Source organism: Brugia malayi (assembly GCF_000002995.4).
Source record: "Brugia malayi strain FR3 genome assembly, contig: Bm_v4_ChrX_scaffold_001, whole genome shotgun sequence".
NCBI classification, from domain to species: domain Eukaryota; kingdom Metazoa; phylum Nematoda; class Chromadorea; order Rhabditida; family Onchocercidae; genus Brugia; species Brugia malayi.
Window position 1 is genome coordinate 15,301,848 of NW_025062479.1, and position 21,624 is coordinate 15,323,471.

A 21,624-nucleotide genomic window follows, 5' to 3' on the forward strand; every position below is an offset into this window, starting at 1 on the left:
ATTCTTGTTTCATTAAAAATTGCATGATGGCCCTCATCAAAGAAGCGTATATATTTTGTATTCTACAATGTGGTAATAAGAAGGAAACAGGTTGTTGGGGTGTGTACTTTTACTTTGGTTAAACGATTTATTTCATTTTTTTTTTTAAAATTATTTCGTTTCTAGTATCATTTCGTTTTCTTCATTTATTTAATTTTTGGAAGAATTTTGTTTACCGACAAAGTTAATATTTTTCCAGAAATGCGCTAAATTATTTTCAAATTGTTTGACTCAGTCTTTATTTTAGCAAAAGTATATTATTATTATTTTTTTTTTTTTTTGAAATTAAAACACAAAATTATTAACTTTTATGAGAGTATTATAGTAGGCGCATAAATGTAATTGGTAATATTTTCTTCTAATTGTCTTCTTATATGAATATATATATTTAAATATTATTAAAGACATATCAATTAATTAATAGATCAAATTTTTGAATAAGGATAAATAATGAGTACTTTTTTGTTGTTTGTTTTATCTGACGAAATATAGTTGAATGATTGAAAGTAAATTGTTTATTCGGATTGAATAAATAATAACAAAAGTAATAATAATGAAAACAGAAAACAGGTATAATAGTGTGTAGAAGGAATATATTGCTTATCATGTGATGTAGGTCACTGAACAACATAGTCTCTCATATGACAGTATATGGCAATATGTTCATATCATTGATGAATTAATTATAATTTGAAGAAAATAATTTGCACGAATTTGTCGTTATCATTGTTATATTTTATCTTTCTATGCAAAAATTTATTAAAAATTAAGTTGTGCCAATTTCTTTATCATGTTTTGTCACTTTTTGTGTATACAATTCAAAAAGATCATTTTTTTTAAAAATTTTTTTTCAGGACAATTTTTTATTAAGATATATTTCAAACTTTTTGAATCATTTCATTTTGTTTCAAGATAGAATTGGACTCTCCAGTGTTTCAATGAAATTAAAACAAACCTTTTGTTTACAGTGAATAGTACTGTTGAATGCCGCTGAAGTCGTTATCAAGCAGAAATGCATATGCAAAATATTTGCGTTAACTGTGAAATCTTCATGTTATTCGTACTTTCTGTTTTCGTCATATCAACTTATGAACAATATATCATTGAAGTGGTATGTTTTTCAAAAAAGCGAAATTTTATTAAAAGTTTCAAAATTTCACACAAACCAAATTATATAACGTATCATAAATCTAGGGATGTTGTTGTTTACTGGAAAGATTCTCTTACATTTTTCAAGCAAATTGGTATGAAACTACTACATATTGGTAATTTAGACACGTACAACATTTGAAGATAACAGATTAGAGAGAAAAATTTAGTTGAATGTTTCTCACGTTTTCTAGAAGAAGATATGTGATCATGCGATTGTTGAAAATTAGGCTTTAAGTAACATATTTCTGTTTAGTAGTGCAACTCATGATTGATTTTTTATTTTAATTATAGAGTTGGTATATCATTTTAGCTGGAACTGCTACATCAAATGATGATTTAGCAATTTTTGAAGTGAATAACGGAGTTTAAGAAATATTTTCTGTTGATTTCTTTTTAATATTCAGTGAAATAATTTGCAGTGGGAGCCGAGACCAGGTGGGTTTCAAGCTGTGTTGCAGTGCGATGCAACAGGTGCGGATTTTGGGGGTGAAATTCCAGTATTAAGTTTCAGTGCTAATGAGACCGGTTGTGCATATTTTACAACTCCCGAAGATTCTTGTCAGGATACTTTTGTAAGTGTATTTTATACTTTTAAAAAGTCACTTCACCGTTGGTTTTCCATATTGTATATAAAATATACAAAGGTCATAATAAAAATGCGAATTGTTCTCCAACTCCATGAGTGTTTTTTCCTCGCTTCGGACAATAGGCCTGAGAACATCACATTAACTCAATTTCAGAATTAGGTGGTTGAATGACTGTTACTCGTTGAGGTTAGGTTTTTCGTAAGAGATTTTCTAAATCCGCTCTAGGGTTTTTCTCAAAGAAGCAGTCATCCCGCCTAGTCCCAGAAAATTGAAAATGTCGTGGTGCGTTGGGACTGAACAAATAAGGAATCGTTGGAATATGGTTAGAACAAAATTTACTACTTGTAAGTGATAAATATTGGAAAGAGAAGCATTTGCAGAACAATCGAACCGGATGTATCAATTATTACGCAGTGGTACCTCGTGGTAATTGTAGCTTTTCAGAAAAGGTAAATATTATGTTATTATTATCACGAAGATACATTTCTGATCTGTAGTTTTTTCGTGTATTTGTAGCTATTTTTAATACTTTGATAGTATTCCCTATGCATTAGCAATCATAAAGCATTTGGTTTTGAACTATTAGTACTTAAATTAAATTGTAAATAATGATCTCTGTTGTCTTATCATTTTTTGTCTTATGCTGTGTTATATTAAACTGATGAATCTTATGCAATTACTAGCTGTTCTTTTTTGCATTTGACTAATTAGAAAAGTAATTGTCTTAATGCATAATTTAGGCATATCATGCACAAAGGGGATATCCGGATCCATACAATGCGCTGATTATATTTAACGATGATGGCCATTCACCGGTACCAATGGCTGGCAGCAAATATGCAGATCGAGTGGTGATTCCAGTCGTAATGGTAAGCCATGCATGCATGACAAATATGATGGATCGTTTTTCGGCTGAGAAAGGGTTAGTTTTGTTCTCGTTTGTTTATTCAACTCTCCTTTCCTTTTGTAGGTTTTTAATACTGTGTCTTTCTTTTATCAACTTCTATTTCTCACTGAAGATAGTAGCTTAATCCTTATTCCATTTCTCTAGGTTCGACAGAGTTCGAAGTACTGAAGAGTTCGTATATGAGGATTTATTTGCTATTACTTTTTTTGCATATCGATAATTATTGTTTACTTCAAAGTACATCTGTATTGATTAAATTATACTCCTGTTTGTATGCGATTTCCAGATATGTAGTGGCGATACGCGCTATTCCCGGATATTATGACCTTGTCAAATACCTTATCCCTTTGATCGCCGTCGTTGCATTTTGTTTCGTTGTTCTTTGCATATCATTGGTAAATAGTCATTTAAAAATTGTTTTGGATTTTCTTTAATCGCTTCAAATTTTTGTGTATTGTTTTTGATCGAATGTGATGTCAATATTGCAAGTTCCTGAATTTTTAGAGATTTCAAAAGTTAAATTTCGGTATTTAGCAATGAAAGAAGTTGCGATTTCTGGCATCAAAAACTTCTGAATAATAAACATCAATATGAATATAGAAAAAACCTAATTTTGCTTAAAAATATTGATTGTTTTAGGCAGTGCGAGTATGTCGCGAACGTCGGCATTTAGCAAAGAAGAGATTATCAAAGCGAAATCTGAAGAAGTTACCAGTCAAAAGATTTAGGAAAGGTTTGTGGGCTTCGCAATAGTGAATTAACGGAAAAGTTTATGAGAATTGTGTTATTTATAAATGTTTAATTTCCCCGAATTTCTTCTATTTACATACTGCTTTTAGTTTCTTTTCCTGACGTTTTCAATTCTTAATCCTTATAGTCTTTGCTGGCATTCGAAAACCTGAAAACTTCTTTTCCCTAAAATGTATTGTTCTCCATCTCTCTTTCATTACCGTCCTTTTATTCATTTGCTTAATATAAAAACATCTGTCTAGTATATAGATTGAAACAAGTCAGTAAATTACCGGAACCATAATCTTCATTTGATGAATCCAGTTGTATATTGCATTTGGATTACACCTAGTGAATTTTTGAGCGAGATATTTATTAATTGAAGTTTTCTTTTTCAGGTGATGCAGAGGAGTCATGCGCAATATGCATTGATGACTTTCTCGATGGTGAAAAGTTACGTGTTTTGCCATGTAATCATGGTAAAGCATTAAATTTTTATAAGTTAAATCTCATGAATCCGCAAATTCAGTAGTTTTTCTTATCTGTGATATTTCGGTAGTAAACATCAATGATCTCAATGAAAATTATTAATGATACCTTTATTCAGCTTACCATTGTAAATGCATCGATCCTTGGCTGACAAAAGTTCGAAAAGTTTGTCCTATATGCAAACGGAAAGTTTTGTCGTCTGGAGAATCTGATTCATCAGACTCTGATGATGGACGTGATTCTACATTAGCATCTGGTTCTACAACGGTTTATCGTGAAAATGCTCCATTGCTTCGTAATGCTGAAGCGGTACGTTTTTGTATTTGTGTTTGCTTGTTTGCCAGAGTTATAGATAATTTGCTTTTACTGAATTTCAAACAAATTTTCTAAATAATTTTAATAATTTAATTTTAATTTTGCTTGTGTATAGCAAGTCTAACTTTTCTTTTACAGTTCGCATCTGGAAGTCCCTCAGTACCCACTGAGAGAACTCAGAGAATGCAAAGAAATATGCAAGGTAATAATAATCTGCTAAGTTAGGTGAATCTAATATATGGTAAATTTGTCTCCTGAAAGAAAAAAAAAGCTTGTATTTCAACGTTTTTTTCAAAATTTTGCTTCTACACTACTGGAATATAATTTCAGGTGGACATAGGCCACCTCTACGTGTGATTGTAACATCTCCTGGTAATACTGCTTTACCAGCACCTGAAACGGGTTATGTAACTACCGCTGGTGGTGAAATTCGTGAAAATGGTGGTACCAATCCAATATCAAGTCGAATTGAAGCAGTTTCCGAAACTTTACGCCGAACATTACGTCCATACTATCAGCAAATTGTCAGTAGATCGATACGTGTTCCATGGCGAAGTGCTACGAGAGAGTCGGTAAGCTTACTATTTAATTTATGAAGGACCTAAAAAGGACTATTATATGTTACCATACGTTCACTTTTGTGGCATATATGGTGCAGTGAGATGTGATAGTGCAGTAGTGTATCCGTTTGGAGATTTTTCCTTTCTATAAATATTGATCACTGAAGTAATTGATACGTTTGGCAAGAAGGTTGCACTCTTTATTATTGACCTTTTTTATATTTGTTTCAGGAATGCGCATCTGGGCCGAGCTTACAAAGACCTTTTGTGGTTGACAATAATGCGTTTGATGAAGGCAATGAAATATTTAATGTAGGTTTTCATTTTAAAATTTTTGCTATTTTTTTTTTTTTTTTTTTCATTTATATAATCAGTCGAAGACGTTTTTATTGTTACTGTTTAAAATAAAAAATGAACTTATAGATAGCAGAAGGCTCTTCTGTTACTGATCGACGTGATCCTGAAGCTGTAGGTATTTTTCCTTCGGAAGATATTGCTGAAAATGAAAGAAATCGCTGTCTAACGGCAACCTCTAACAGACCAACTTGTACCGATTCTGAATTAGAGGTCGATAATCACCAAAATGCCACTGATAATCAACAAAATGTAAGTATTTTGTTCTTCCAAGGCTTGAAAGCATTTAAAAAGAATATAATCTACCATTGCTTTCTAAAAAAATTTAGTTTTTTTTTTTTTTTTTTTTTACATGCATTATTGTTTTTATTATAAACTGTCAGTGTACTACAACACTTTAATTGAACATAGCGCAGAAATAGATTTGTTAGTGGGTGAATATTTTTCAGGTCGTAGGTGAAGAATTTTGTACTAATGAACCTATTGCAAATGTGTCAATATGTGTCAGACACGGGTATGACATTTAAACTTTTTGTGGTGGTTGATGTTGTCTTACAAATTCTTTGGTGAAATAATCAAATTGTCATCAAAAACTCTAAAGTAGATTGTGATAGTCAAAAATTCTAAAGTAAATTATGAAAAATAACGAATATCAAAACAACGGAAAAAAACACTAAAAGCATTACGAACTCCAAAAAAACCATGGAGAAAAAATATTTATATAAAAGAAGGAACCAAAAAAAAAAAAAAGAAATTCCAAATCACTTCTTGTGTTTCAATTCTTGTGCTGTTAATTGAATATGAAGGTGTTGCTAATTGGTATAGCAAGGTTTAAGGGTACATTTCAATGTTTCTGTAATTGCTTGATTTTCTTTTGACTCTCACTGAAGATACATTAAAGAGACTCTCTCTATTATTGAATTCATCTATTACAGTGCAACTCCAGTGCCTGCTAATTTAATTTCAACTGTTAATGGCTCGACAGAACATGATATGAGTGTTAGCGAGCAAGCTTTAATGGGCAAATTTGAAGATGCAAACAGTGTTCAGCAAGAGCATGATTGAAACTAGTCAGAATGATATTGTTTTTAGCGGTTATCATTTCTTGTTAGCTTAAATGATCGAGACTTAGCTAATTAGAGCTCATTTCTGGGTTACGTAAATCTCTTTCTAATAAATTTATTTTTTTACATGTTTCCAATTATTAGAAAAAGAGGTTTACTTAATTCCGACACCAGAAATGGTCAAGGAAGAAGTTGAGATTTGTTGATCTGTGCCTAGTAGTTCATTGACTAAGTTTTTGAGTAAATCTTGAATTCTTAAATAGCTGGTGCTTTAGTTTTCCATCCTGTCGCCTCTAATGAACTTTCCAAAGCAACGCACTCAACATATTTCATTTTTCATTTCAACGGTACGACAAATATTTGGTATATTTTTGAATTGGTAATTTAAATTAATTATTATGTCACGGTTTCAGGTTTATTACTTAAAAAAAAAAAAAAAAAAATATTTGAAAATTTCCTCCCAAAAAAAAAAATGAAAAATTTTTCTTGCCCCATATATTAATGAATGCTTATTGCTTCAAAACACGATAGAATAAGGATGAAAAATTATTTATAGTTTCAGAATTTTTTTTTTGGAGGTAGCATGCCAGTCCTTATCTATAATATATAGTAGTATAATCAATAAGCATTTATTGAAGCTAAAGCGCTGAACTGAGAATAATGGTAATCATTCTTCATTTGATAGCTCATTTATTTGTATATTCTAAAAATTTTTCGAATTTTTTCTCTATATTTTGCATTTAGTGAATTTAAAAAAGAAAAAAATCATCCTATAAAATAATACATGGCATATTTTCGAACTGCATTCATACTGAATTTGGAAATTATTCCAAAAAATCTTTTAAAAATTTAGATCAGTAGTTAGATAAAAATCATGAGAAATTTGTTCTTTCAAAAAAGTTGCTGACATTTTCCATTATTGCTCACCATTTTGACAACCTGAATTTCTTTATTGTCTTTCTGCTCCTTTTTTTTCTCATTCATTTTTGTGTCATCATTACTGCTATATATATATATATATGATGACATTTTATGATTTTTTCTTTTTTGATTTTCTTAAAATGTTTTTTTTTCTTTATTTCAGAGGTATTTCTTCTTCCTTTTTGTAGTTGCATAATGACAGGGAGCTTACAATCAGAGTTTATTAGGGGCCAAATTTCTTCTAACTTTTTATTAATTAAAATTTCTTGAATCTTTTCCTTTTTGTATAATAAATAATTTTGATTTAAATGCTTGCTTAATTCATTTTTCTTTTTTTATAATGTATAAATTGTATTTTTGCTCTTTTCTGGTTGTGATATTTCTAAAATTAATTGTGCTTGTTGAAATCAGCAACAAGCTAAAGAACCTACTGAAAGACATATTTGAAGCTATGCAAGATAAGAGATTGCGATATGGTACATGTATGTCTTGTATACTTCATGATATGCATGTTGTATATGAAATTCGATGATATTGTCACTTGTAGTGTACCATACTCATATGTTTACTTCTATATTTCATTTATTTCAGAATTGTAAATATTTGTATAAAATAATTTACCATTTTTTATTAAACATTGGGAAAATATCTTAAATACAGTGAGGTCAAGTATTTTACGCAACAGCAATTAACTTTTTTACAAAAGTTAATGATAAATCTGATTGATTTTTGAGGTCTTTTGTTGTTCACATTGATCAGTGATTTCTTGTCGTGTCTGTACCAAGTTTTTAGATTAATTGCCCAAGAAAAAAAAAATAAAGGAGAAGAAACATGAAAACAATACAAGCAGGTTCGTTTATCCAGATTATTATTGCTCATTAATTTGACTGATGAAAAAAAAAGTGAAAATTTTTGGGAAGGAAACAAGTGGAATATAATCTTTAATAATAATAATTCTTACACCATGATATAGCAATTAATTGAAACATGTTTGTGACAATCATAGTGCATCATGTATTATTTATTAAAATGATAAGAGTGACAATTTCCAGCTAAATATAATGTAATGAGGAAGTGGTCATTTCAATGCTAGTTCGTCACTTCACTATAGTTCAACTATATACAGATCCCAGTGCAGATAGCAATTAAACCCCAGTCTGATTAAAATTAGTTCGAAATTTAAAGTTGAAAATGAACTTGTTTGGTTAGTAAGTGTAAAAATATTCAGCAAATGACATCATCAGAAAATACTGAAACGCTAATGCATAACGAACGATATATTTAATGGAATCAAATTATTTCACATGGCTGCAGAAAAGTTGAGTACAGTGGAAGAGGATCTGCAAAATCGATATTTTGGTTGAGAATTTCCAAGAGGAGACCAGATGCATAAATAATACTGTTTGTAATTAAGAAATGTAGTAATGACGTAGTTTCATTCATTTTTTCACTTTAAATATATTCATAAGCTTTCCAAAATTGTTGCATATTTATATATTATCATTCTTTTAGATTGTTTACATTTTAAATGGTAAAGTTTTAAAAGAAATAACATTTTGCATGAGTAATACTTTCCGATAGTTATTAGCACCAAGAATTGGCTTTCTTCTTCGAGCATAATAATAATAATAGTAATAATATTTAGGGAAAGGAAAAAGGGCACAATTAAATTAAAGATTACATGCACTTAAAATTAAAATATACATGAAGATAAAAAGCATTAAATTTAAATTAAATTCAAATACAAATAGGAAGAAAGAAAGGATAATACTGTGCAGCATACTAATTATTTGTTACAAATGTATCTATATCTAATATTAATTTCAATTGTTTGCATAACTTTGAATCTAATTACTCTTTATCAGTCGTTGTTTTATCATCATCCCTATGCTAATTATCTTCTTAAAATGTTAGTAAATGATGATTACAGTTAGATATAGCAACTTTTGTCTTTCATTTTTTTTATTATTTTATTATTATTATTATTTTTTTTTACCCGAATCTGAACTGTTATGTTTAATTAATTAAATACAAAAACTATTATTCAACAATTCTTATGAAAATTGTCTTTTTACGATATAAGAAATCAGTTACAATGAAATATAGGAAATAAGTCTTTTATTACTTTTACTTATTTTCATTAGAACACAATCATTTCTCTATTTTTTAATGGTTAGATTTAATTATATCCAAATGTAAATATGCTATTTACCATACTATTAAAGCACTATGTTTTATTTCGAAGTGAATCTTTTATTAACTGTAATTATTGAATAAAACATGAAGGAGTTTTTTTTTTTTTTGCATTCAATTACTTCAGTAAAAGATTAAATTGTCGTTATAAATGATAATAACAAAATTATACAAAGGAACACAAAAAATAGTATCGTTAAAATGAAATGAAATCAAATTTATGAGCTAGGTTCAGCATGACAGTATTTTTTTAATTTTTAATTATGATTATTACAGCTAAAGTTCAAATGCACTGATGTTGCAAAATCTCTATAACCTATTCATCTAATCTAGTCTAGCCTAATTTAATTATTTTAAGATAAAAAATATTTTTTTCTTATGTTAAAGATGGGAAACCTTCTCAAAATTATAGAAATTTTTGCAAAATTATGAATCATTTTTTGGCACCAGAAATTTAATAAGGATATGAAAAACGAGCTGAACTTAATCCGATAAAATTAAAATTAGAGCATTTATCAGACTAGCATATATTATCATCACTTTTAGTGTGTGTATACATATATATATAGTTTGAAAATGAAATCTAAATTAGAGAATAATAACGGAAAAAAGTTCCATATTAGCATATCATATATTTTCTGAAATTTCTAATAAATAATTTCTTGACCTAACTAAACCTTATTCAAATAAAGCCTTACAAGATAAGAACAGGATGGATCAGATCAGATTCAATTAATTAAAATATAAACACTGAAATAGGAAATATGAATTATTGCTACCTAAACTCTAAGCTAGCATTAATTAGGATTTTTCCTGATTTTTAATTAGTAATGATTCATAGTGATCATGATTAATAATGATCATGACAATGGATAAAAATAATAATAACGGTAATGGGTAATAATGATAATGGTAATAATAACATAAGAGATACTTAAGTAAATAATATTATTTAACTTATTCTTTTTCTTCGTCTTTTTTGTTTTTTTTCAATTTTTTTTCCTATTTTTTATCTTAATTACTTTTTTTTTTTGTTGAAATATTTCAAAGAATGGTAAATATAATACTTATAAAATAATATCATAGTAACTGCATTAAATTATGCTATTAAAAATGGCTGATTGATAATAGATAATTGTAATATCAATGATTAAAATAACATTTAGGAATAAACCAGTTAGGTAATGACGTGAAAGTTACGTAGCTAATCTATGTAAGTCTAAAAATAAAGAAATAAAAATATATGTTGGACAAATACGTAATATTCTATTTATTCAAGTGTATATTTTGGATAACTCAATCAATCAGTAGTTAATCAATCAACTGATTAATCAATTAAAAAAAGAGGTTGCGATAAGCATGATAATATTCATAATGTGTGCATTATTTTGCATAAGTTATTCGAACTAATTCATACAAGTAATTTTTGATAATATTAAGAGCTAAAAAGAGAAGTAGATTGATTGTTAAGCAATTTTATGCTAACTGCTATTATCTTGATGTATTCGTTAAAAAAAAGAATATGATTTGTTTAGTAACACTTGGATCGCTCATTTGTTACGCAATTAGCCAATTTTGTTTTGGTGAAAGATATTTGAATGAATTAAATTTTAACTGATATTATTAATTCATTTCATACACGCTGATGTTCCAATGCAGCTTGTTGTTGTGTAACGGCAGCTAATTGTGATTGTGCAGCTGTTAGCTGAGCTGCATAATTGTTGGCTGGTATTAGGCCATATGGCATATATGCATACTGTTCTAGGCCTACCGTACCTGCTGCTGACACTAAAAAAGGAATAAATATAGATATGAAATGAATGATATTATCAAGGATAAATAATCATGAGTTATTATTTATCTTTTAAATTATGAGTCACTAAATGATTCATCCATGCATTTATTTTTTAATGCATAATGTTAATTTGAACTTTCCTTTTCTTTTTTTTTTTTTTTTTTTAACTTTTAACAATCAACTCTCAATTTTTAGTGATATTTTAAAGTGAAAAAAGAAGAAAACTAGACACAAATTTGATAAAATTTAAATTGAAATTGACTTACTTTTCATTTTCATTTCAACATCCTTCTCTTTATCCTTTACATTTTATTTTAATAAGAGGAAAAATAGTTCAAATCTAATTAATTTACCTGCTGGATGAAGTGAGAATGGATTTTGAGCAGTAGCTGTAGTAGCACCACCTGCAGCTGCAACTGCTGCAAGTGTTGCATAATCGATATACTGTTGCTGAGTTTGTGAAGTATTCACTTGACCTGCACCAGCCAATGATGTGGTATTTTGCAAACCATTTAACGTGTTCATTAATGGATTACTTGCGGCTGCAGCGGCAGCAGCGGCTGCTGCTGTTGGATAAAGAAGTTGTGGGAGACTAAAAGTTTTTGAAGATTAAAATTATCATAAAATTCAAAGGAATTATAATATCAATATCATGATATATGTAAATTGTTAGGCTTAAAAATTTACATTAGCAATTTGTTCTTGCTTCTTTTCTTTTAAATTAAAATAATAAATTTAAAATAAATACATTAGTAGTAAATATATAAGAAATATCAAATAAAAAGAAAATTTTGAATGGTAATGACACACACGCGCACACACACGCACACACTCATAACAAGCTTTTGAGAATTTGTTTATAAAAAAATTTTTTCATTAAAATTTAAAAATGAATGTATCATGTAAAATGGATTTGAAGAAAAAGTGAAAAGAACAGAAAAAGGAAAAAAATTACCCGGCAATACGACCGGGAAATAAAGCCTGCAGTTGTGTTTGCAGCGGAATTTGCTGTAATCCGTTAGAAAGCGCTGAAAACAGAAACAATATTTTTCTCACAAATTTCACTAGAAATTTGATTAGATTAAACCTTAAAAAAAGAAAAATTGAATAGAATAAATGCAAGAAATAAAAAAAAAAAAAAAACCAAAAACAAAAACATGCAGCAAAAAGCACAACAAACATATTTGTTCATCTTTGAAATCTTCAATTTTCATCTTAATGTGCTTTAAAAAATTAAAAATTTTTTTTTCATTAAAAGTTAATTTATTTTCAAAATTTAATTTTTAATAGTACTAAATAAAATATCTCTTGCAGCCAGTAATTAGATAAATTAGCTATGATATATAGTAAGATAGAAAAGCATACATCCAATATTAGTTAATCCAGATGCATAATTAGAATTTTCAAATTGTTGAAAACATTTATTAAACAGTGAATCAGTTTGGCACCATGTAATACTAATTAATAATAGTAAGCCATTTTTCAATCAAGAAAAGTTATAAAAATAATCGGTCATTTCCAATATTATTCTAGTATCACAGTTAAAATATCAGATAATCAATAAAATATCTATTACTTAGCTTTATTATGTTATTTCCTAGCAATAACTTTGCTAACTTCGAACCATTTTTAACTTAAACCACTAATATATAAATGATAATAAATTGTATTTTAATTTTATTTTCAAAAGAATTAACCTGCAAGTTGAATATTACCGCGTGGTTTAGCACCCAAATAAGCCAAATTAACATTTGCTTTACGGCCATCAATAATTGGATTAGGATCTTTACATGCACGTTCTGCTGCAACCCGATCTTTCATTGTCACCTGTAAAGTTTTCAAGTTAAATTTTACAATTTCAACAACAAAAAAACAAAACAAAACATACTTTTAATAACTAAAGCAATTTATAGGTAGATATTAACATAAGTCGCTTCTTAATTAATAATATACTATTAATAGTTTTCATTTCAATTTTGAAAATCCCACAGTTGTAAAAATTTCATTTTCTTTTCTCCTTTTATTTTCGAAATTTTCATATAAATATTAGCTTAAAAATAAAAAAAAAAAAAAAACAAGACAAAAAAATTAAAACAAAAAATTGATAGAAAAAGTGGTAGAAATAAGAAATAAAATTGTCATAAAACCTACAAAACCATATCCACGACTTTTTTGAGTCTGTCGATCGGTAATAACTACAGCTTCTTCAATTTCACCAAATTGTTCAAAATATTCATGCAATGTTTTGTCTGATGTATGATATGGTAAACCACCAACGAAAATTTTCGTAAACGTCGTATCACGTATGCCTAAAAAATATCATAACGTAATTTATTTAATTAATTATTTCTTTCTGAAAATATAATTATGCATTTCATAATAGTTTAGCAAATTAATTTATTGATATATCATATGATGCCTGCAAGAAAAAAAAAGAAAAAAGAAAAAGTCTGAATACACATCTGGAAAAAAAATTTTGTCTAAATGGAAAAAAAGAAAAAAAAGATAAAGACGCAATTATTGCTATGTATATTTTTTATTTCCCCTTTTTTTTTTTTTTGATAAACTAAAAGATTTATTTAATTAAATTTTAATATTTATCAAATTAATAATTAAACCTGTCGTAGTGAGAGTATCAGTAGCACTAGCAGTAGCAGCAGCAGATTGAGCTGCTAATGCTGCTGCAGCAGCTTGCACTAATGGATCAGCAATCGTCCCAGTATTTGACAATTGTCCATAAATAGAGGGTATCATTCTATGATAATATATGATTTAGTTAGTATTTCACGTGATAGTTCCTAAATAAACTTAATGATACTTCAATTAATAAAATTAATTTTAACATTACTAAAATGTGCAAAATAAGATTAAGATGTGTAAAACAAACAAGTTTTTATAAAATGAAAACAAATTAAATCATCTGTTATCAATCATTTCGATTAAACTTCTTATAATTAAACTTGAATTTCTTGATTTTATTAAAACAACAAATTTCCTAATTTTTATTTCATTCAGTTGAATAAAAACATGCAAATTGAATAAAGCTAAGCAAATTAGTGAGTTAAGTAAAATTAACAAAAAAATAAAAAACATACTTGCAAGCAGAGATTCTGTTGGATGAGAAACGTGCGATAGGGGAAAAAAAGAGGAAAGCTAAGCTGTGAACGTTGCACAAGTACCTGAAATATACATTTTCAGTTTACATTCTTAAATTAGAATCTGAAAGAGAGTTTCAAACTATAATTCTACTAAATTAAATGAAACAATTTTTTTAAAAAAAAAGAGAAATTATGAATATATAATAAATTCTTTGCAATTGTCATTAAAAAATTGCTGTTAAATTAAAATTAATTTATTAATTAATGTAGATAAAAATAAATTGATTAATATAAACTTACCTTTTAACTAAGAAAATAAAAAAATAACACGGCACCGCAAGCGACACACAAACGACACAAAAAAGAATAGCACACGAAGAAGACGAAATCACTCCTGAAATTTTTATTTTTAAAATAATTTTTTAATTATGTTCTTTCATTTTTTCTTTGTTTTTCCCTTGCTTTCACACAATCTCTCTCACATCTTCATTTATGTAAATACTAGATTTCCATTACGATATCAAATTAAAAAAAATGTTGGCGAAAAAAAAAATTGAGCATAAAATAAAAAGGAAAGAAAGTCGAAAAAATATCATTTATAACGACAATATTGAACAATGTAAAAGTTATAAATTTTAAAATAATTTTTAAAAAAAGAAGCAGAAAACTAATCAAATTATTCATCGGTAAACGTTATATAATTTAATCAGTATTCATTTCTTAAACTGCTTCATTTTCATTTTTAAAACTTTCTTGTACTTTCATACATATTATGGAAACATTTTCAATACCATCAAGCTATTCAAAAAAAAAAGAAAAAAAAAAAGGAAAATTAACAAAAAAAATCAAAAAGTTAGCAGAAAAGAAAACGAAAATTTAATTGGATAATTAAGTCATAATGCCTTTTCTCTTTTCTCTTATCTATGATTTCAAAACCTTTTTTTTACTTCCATTAAAAATAGTCAATAAACGGAAGCAATGATTGTCAATAAATGAAATTAGACATGAGATGAACCAGTTTTTCATCTTTCTTTCTCTCGCTTTTTTTTCGTTTCTTTTTTTATTTTCTAACATTTTTGAAAATTAGCACTTTTCACTTTCATATTTTTTTAATTTTTTTTTTAGTCTAATAAAGAAAGAAAAATATTTGATAATGAAACAAAAATTTTAGTTTAGATATTGTAAATTAAAGAATGGGAAAGTTTTTGTGAAAAGAGAAGAAATGTAAGTTTGGAATTAGAAATGTTCAAACAAAAGAGCCAAGCTTGATGGGGCCAAACGGATGCCTATGAAATTTTAGCTGATGTCATATTGAAAATGTTGAATGCATGCAGTGCTGTCGTCATTTATAATATTTTATATTTTTGACAAAAACTGTTCGACACTTACCTTTATATGCACACATGCATACACATACGTACATGCACACACACATACATACACCAACATATGTGTACGCATATAAATATATATATATATATATATATATATACGTACATATAAACACATACACGCATATTCACATACACAACCGCCACACACGCATAAACACGCTAGGCATATTCTATAACTTTAGTGCATTAAAGACGGCATACACGTACATGTATGTTCAATTTAAATTTTCCCTAGTTTTTTTTTTTTGCAACAAAAATATTCAATTCACTTTTTCATTTTTTTTATTTTTATTTTTTTTTTTGTTAATAACAATGTAAGTAAGAAAATAAATGAAGAAAAGAAGTCAAAGAAGCTAAATTAATTGGCAAGAAACGTGGAGATTTTGATAAATAGATGGTCAAAGAGGTGACATAAGAACAAAAAAATAAATAAATATTAAAATTAAAGATTTAAAAAGATAATACGAGCTAACTAGAAAGATTATAATACGATGAGGACAAGAAATAGGAAGTAACTAGATAGGTGATGACATGGTGACATAAGGACAAGAAAGGCTGAGGAGAGATGGAGTGACAAGAGGCAAAAAGAGAGCATAAGAAAGCAAATTGAGTTTGCATTTAATGCTGCAAGAGACATTCAAATCGCTTGTTGGATTAAAATATATTTGATTTATTTCATTCTAACCAATTCCCTTCTGTTTCAATTCTCTTCATTTTCATTGTTACTTTTTGCTTTTTCTTTTTCTCTTTCTTTCTCTTTTTTCTTTTGCAAAGTTTTTTTTTTTTGCCAAAAATAAAAAAATTATGCGAATTTCATATTATATTACTGTCGAACTTGAAGATTTAATATTTAGAGCCGTCTTTTTTTTCCAAGCAAATATAAATAAATTTTTCTTAGTTAGCACTTATTTTTTGAAATCAAACTATTTCCACATAAAAATTTGCAGTCATTTAAAAAATATTCCGTAGTATTAATTAGAATGTGTACTAATTTTTATTAGATGCATCTTAAATGACAGCAGAAAAGAAGAAAATTCACTAACTTTTTGAAATATTGTAACATTTTGAAAATTATGCATTTTTTCATAAATTTTTTTTTCGTTTTAAAATTTTATTTGAAAGCATTTCTGTAATAAATTCGATAGGAAAGAAAGAAGCAAAGAAGAAAGACAGAAGAAATATTTCATTTAAAAATAATGATAATGTTAAATAAATAAATTAATACAAATTCTTGCGTGAAAGTGAAAATAGGTGAAATCTGACTTCCGTAATAAATCTGTCACATACTAACATACATACATACAAACGCACAGAAATAGTTGGTAACATACATTGATATATTAAAAGGCATTCAAATTATTGTCTTTTACAACTGTAATTGAGGACAAGTAAAGGTCAGGATGATAGAATGGAATGGTAAAAGGTCAAGATGACATGAAAATATCTTTGAAAGAAATACCCCATGAAATAATGACAACATGTGCTACTCTATCAGTAAAAAAAGACGACGATGAAAATAAGCGCTAACATGCATCTTTCTATTTCCTTAATTTTTTTTTTTTTTTTGAATATTACAAAAGAAATATGATAAAATCAATTAATATGAAATGAACTAAAACAAAAAATAATAATAACATAAATGGCAATAATATAAATAATAATAATAATAAATAATAATAATAACAATAATAATATTAATAATAATAATAACAATAATAATAATAACGTGTTTCATTTAAATTATTTTGAATTATTTCACAAACAAACAAAACTAATTAAAAAAAAATATATTTTTTAGTAACATTTTGATTCTGTCTTTTCTTTATTGTTTGTTATAAAATATATTAAAATAAATGCTTAGTAATAAGATTTTCTTACCAATAATTTGGAGAAAAATTTTAATCAATTTAAAATTCGTAAATTTTTAAAATTTATTCCCTCCCAACAGAAATAACATAGCAGTTTAGTCTTTTAAAAAGACATATATATATATATATGAAATAATAAAAAGCAATGAAATAAATTCAGAAGAGATTTCCTTTACTTATTTTTCACTTTTTTCTTTCCTTGATATTTTAACTTTTAAAACAAAACTTTGAAAAATTATAATGATAATAATAATAACAGTAATAGAAATGGAAAACATTTCAGAAATTATACCTTTTTTTCCTCCTTCCTTTTCTTATTACTCCTCACCGTCTCATCCTTCATCAGTTTTGAACTTCATTTCTTTGAAGTTAAGTTTGAATAAAAATGAAAAATTATAGCTGAAAAATTATTGATTTGTGAAATCATTTAAGATTTATAAAGTGTTTTTGAAAATAAGCACTCCTTTAATTGAAGAAGTTAAATTTTTGAATAATAATAATAATAAATAATAATAATATGAAAATGGAGACATTAACTTTAAAAGGATTTATTCTCATCTTTTAAATTTTAATTTTTAGTTTTTGAACACATAACGATCCGTTACTAAATTGTAATAAAAATGAAGGAATGGATTCAAATTACTTGTCTTCATATGAAAATGATCCTATTCCCATTTTAGCCCTTTCAAATTCCTCTTGGCTTAATGACAAGTCTCGTCCTCAATCCAGTCAACAAGCAAGTAAATACGAATATATAATAAATAAATCTCTATTAACTTGAAGTTCTTATTTTAATGATATTAGAATTAATAAGAGGAAATAAATAAACAAATATGCAATGAATGGGAATAGTTTATTGAATTTACTGAATGATACGATAAATGGCATTCCAACATTTAAATATTATATTATAGTATAAATTATTGCGTCATAATAATATTATAATATTATTATTTCTACACATAAATCATCTGAAATTAAATGAATGAACAAAAATGTTGACATTTCAGACTAACAAATATTAAAACTTGAAAAATTTGTTTAAAGAAGTTAATATTTTCTAACTGAATGAATAACTTCCATGTAAAATTATTGACATCATCATCTATCATCTCCATCATCACTATCATCATCTATTATTATTATCATCATCACCATCACTGTCGTCATCATCTATCATCTCTATCATCACAATCAACATCGTTATCATCATCTCTCATCTCCACAATCATCATTATATCATCATATTTATTCTTTTTCTTATCATTATTAACATCGTCACTATTTTTCATTAGAAACTAGTTAACTACTTATATTCCTTATATTTACATATAAAATAAAAATAGGAGGAAAATATAAAAGGGAAATGATTGAGTTATGTTTTATATTTTATTATGATATTTACGCAATACGCCATCTATGCATCATCACTATTACTCGTTACTAATATAATTGCAATATAACTGGTTGCTCGGAAGTGTTTCATTTTCAATTATATAATTAAAAAAAATAAATTAAAATGACATCAGCAATCATAAGACCATTATATTATTTCAATTTATTTCTACCAAAAAAAATAAAAAATAAAGATCTCTAGCAACCGATCAAAAAAACTGTTATTAATGATTAACTTCTTATCATTTATTAATTACTAAGCTTAAGAAATAAATAAATATTGATATTGCTATTCAACTACTTACTTATTTACTTATCAATTTTGATTACTTTTATTTAACTATTTAACTGATACCAAATTTTCCCATCTTTGTATCAAATAACTAAGTGAATAATTTGGAAATATTTGAAGTAATAAAAAACATAAAAGCATAAATACAATATAATTCATTTCATATTGTAATTAATAATTATAACATATTAACTAATAGCTCAAAAATAAGAATAAATTGACTAATTTGATGAAGGAAATGGAAAGAGAATTATTGTTGATGATATTAGTAATGATAGTGAATGATATTGAATTGATAATTTTAGTAATGATAATGAATGATATTGAAGGAGAAGTAGTAATAGTAGTAGTAAATGAAGAAGATATAGAAGTAGAAGAGAAAGAAGACTGACGAGAATTAATTATGGGGAATATAAGCAGGTTTTCTGTGTTGAAGTTGTTCTTCAATTAAAGATTATCCAACAAGCAAATAAATATACTCTAATAAATATCAAACAGCGTCAACAGCGCCAGCAATAACAATAACAGCACAAATAACATCATCAATAGCCAAAACCTCGAAACGTTTGTTTGGTTGGTTTGCTTTTGTTGTCTCATCTTGATTGGTTAAAATGGAAGCAGTTTGACAACTTTGCCATCGTTCTATTCAAATGAATCCATTATACATCTATCTTTATCACTTTTCTTTCCATTATATTGATATGTTCATTTTTTGTCACTTTCTAGTTTTCAATTAATTAACAAAAATTAGATTTGAAAAAAAAAAAAAAAAAAAACGCTACTAATTTACGAATATTTTAAGATTTTAAGTGGAATTATTTATCCTTATTATTGTTATTGCTATTGCTATTGTATGTGTAGTATAATAACAGATAGCAATTAATACTGAAATAGAAATTGTGAGTAATTTTTATACAGAAGCAATAAGGAAATGACAAAATTAATTATATCACAATTATTAAGAATTTTCTAATGTTTAAATTTAATTTTAATTATCACTACCTTAGAGAAATAAATTATATTAATTATAACTTATCTACTAATTAATCATTAACAATTTTCAGGACGTCTTCTTTTATTGCAACGAATATTTCATATTACATTTTCTAGTTCAAAGCATTCACTTCGGCCAGAAAAAAAAAAAAAATTGCAGAATTAACCATTTAACTGACCTTTTAAAATTTCACATGAATGAATTTTTGAAAATTTGCACATCTGTTTGCTAAAAATCGAATTAAAATTTTCAATGAACTAAGGAAAATTTTTACTTTATGAACATAATAAAGAACTTCACATTTTTACAAACAGCAATCTTAGCAATAAGATCTTGATCTAAAGTAATCTGAAATTTGTTGGCATACTTTTTTGCAGTAAATCTCATTTCTAATATCCTTCTTTTCAAAAAAAAAAAAAACTGAATATGAAATATGAGAAGTTTAGAATTAAATGATTGAAGACTAGACCATTCAACAGCACTTAAATTTTCAAAAAATGAATACTATCATATCATATTCGGATTCAAATTGATTGCCATAGATTTAATTCACTTTTCGACAAATTTACGAATATAATAAAGGAAAAAAGAAATTAAAGATTTCATATATTGATAATAAAAGTTAAATGCAAATAACAATAGAAATTTAAGTTTGTTAAGAAAGTTTTGTTAATAAATTATAGAATAAACAAAAAAAAATTGAACTTTAAAAGAAAAACTTGTCCTATTGTTTTGCAAAACTTATGGTAAAAGTTCCATCAATTATTGATTAAAACAATCAATTTGCTAACTTCCACTTCATTTAACAGAGAAGGATAACTTGAACAAAAAAAAATTTTTTTTTTTGCAAATCTAGTTTTTCAGGAAAAAATCTCATATTTAAAGCAAAATTGTGAAATATAATCATTGTAAAAGATAACTTTAAATTAATAATTCATAAAAGTTATAACAGAAGAAAATCATTAATCCAAGAATGGGAAAGAGGAGAAGATAGTCATTCTAAGAGGAGAATTAAAGGAGAAAATTTTAAGCTAAATAATGTAAACAATTCAAATGTTTGTACTGCCACTAAACAATGAGGGAAAATTTGTTAAAATGAAGATAAATTTGAAAGTTAATAAAGAAAATGCTAGTTGAGGATTATAAAAGTATCACAAGTGATAAACTGAATCGTTGTAAGGTACGTTTATATATATATATACGTTTACTTATAGAGAGGATAATTGATAAATATCATGTGATATTAAATAATTCCACCTGATAACTGGTGCTGATAAGAAATGATAGTTAAAATTTGCTGAATAAAAATGAATGAAGAGTGGATGTGGTAGTTGTCATTGATGTTACAGCAAATTGTAGGGTACGGCGATATTTTGAAAGTAAGCAAGAAGATAAGATGGTATAGGAAGAGCTGAGCAGTGATTAGTTAACTAGCTTCTGCCTTCGAAATGAACAAGTAAGCATTTCATTTTCTCTGT

The 21,624-nt window shown here is 26.7% G+C and overlaps 2 protein-coding genes across 3 annotated transcripts; one reads left to right on the forward strand and one right to left on the reverse strand.

The window, feature by feature from the left end:
* Nucleotides 1-1,051: 1,051 nt before the first annotated feature.
* On the forward strand, nucleotides 1,052-6,197 carry Bm2294 (RING finger domain containing protein; the record flags this gene model as incomplete). The annotated part of the gene is made up of 14 exons (XM_001894077.2): nucleotides 1,052-1,150; nucleotides 1,611-1,763; nucleotides 2,159-2,227; nucleotides 2,519-2,700; nucleotides 2,972-3,080; nucleotides 3,325-3,418; nucleotides 3,813-3,893; nucleotides 4,022-4,212; nucleotides 4,357-4,420; nucleotides 4,549-4,790; nucleotides 5,010-5,090; nucleotides 5,202-5,384; nucleotides 5,582-5,646; nucleotides 6,068-6,197. The coding sequence occupies 14 exons, from the start codon at nucleotides 1,052-1,054 to the stop codon at nucleotides 6,195-6,197; spliced, it is 1,743 nt and encodes a 580-aa protein (XP_001894112.2).
* Nucleotides 6,198-10,943: 4,746 nt separating this feature from the next.
* Bma-sup-12 (Uncharacterized protein) lies at nucleotides 10,944-20,367 on the reverse strand (the record flags this gene model as incomplete). 2 transcript variants are annotated; one of them, XM_043074964.1, is made up of 9 exons in its annotated part: nucleotides 10,944-11,098; nucleotides 11,459-11,697; nucleotides 12,061-12,133; nucleotides 12,803-12,932; nucleotides 13,257-13,414; nucleotides 13,724-13,860; nucleotides 14,201-14,284; nucleotides 14,504-14,597; nucleotides 20,325-20,367. In XM_043074964.1, the coding sequence occupies 9 exons, from the start codon at nucleotides 20,365-20,367 to the stop codon at nucleotides 10,944-10,946; spliced, it is 1,113 nt and encodes a 370-aa protein (XP_042930898.1). The 2 variants fall into 2 exon arrangements, with proteins under 2 accessions (XP_042930898.1, XP_042930899.1); XM_043074965.1 differs by lacking the exons at nucleotides 14,201-14,284; nucleotides 14,504-14,597; nucleotides 20,325-20,367 and having other exon boundaries at nucleotides 13,724-13,859.
* Nucleotides 20,368-21,624: the final 1,257 nt, after the last annotated feature.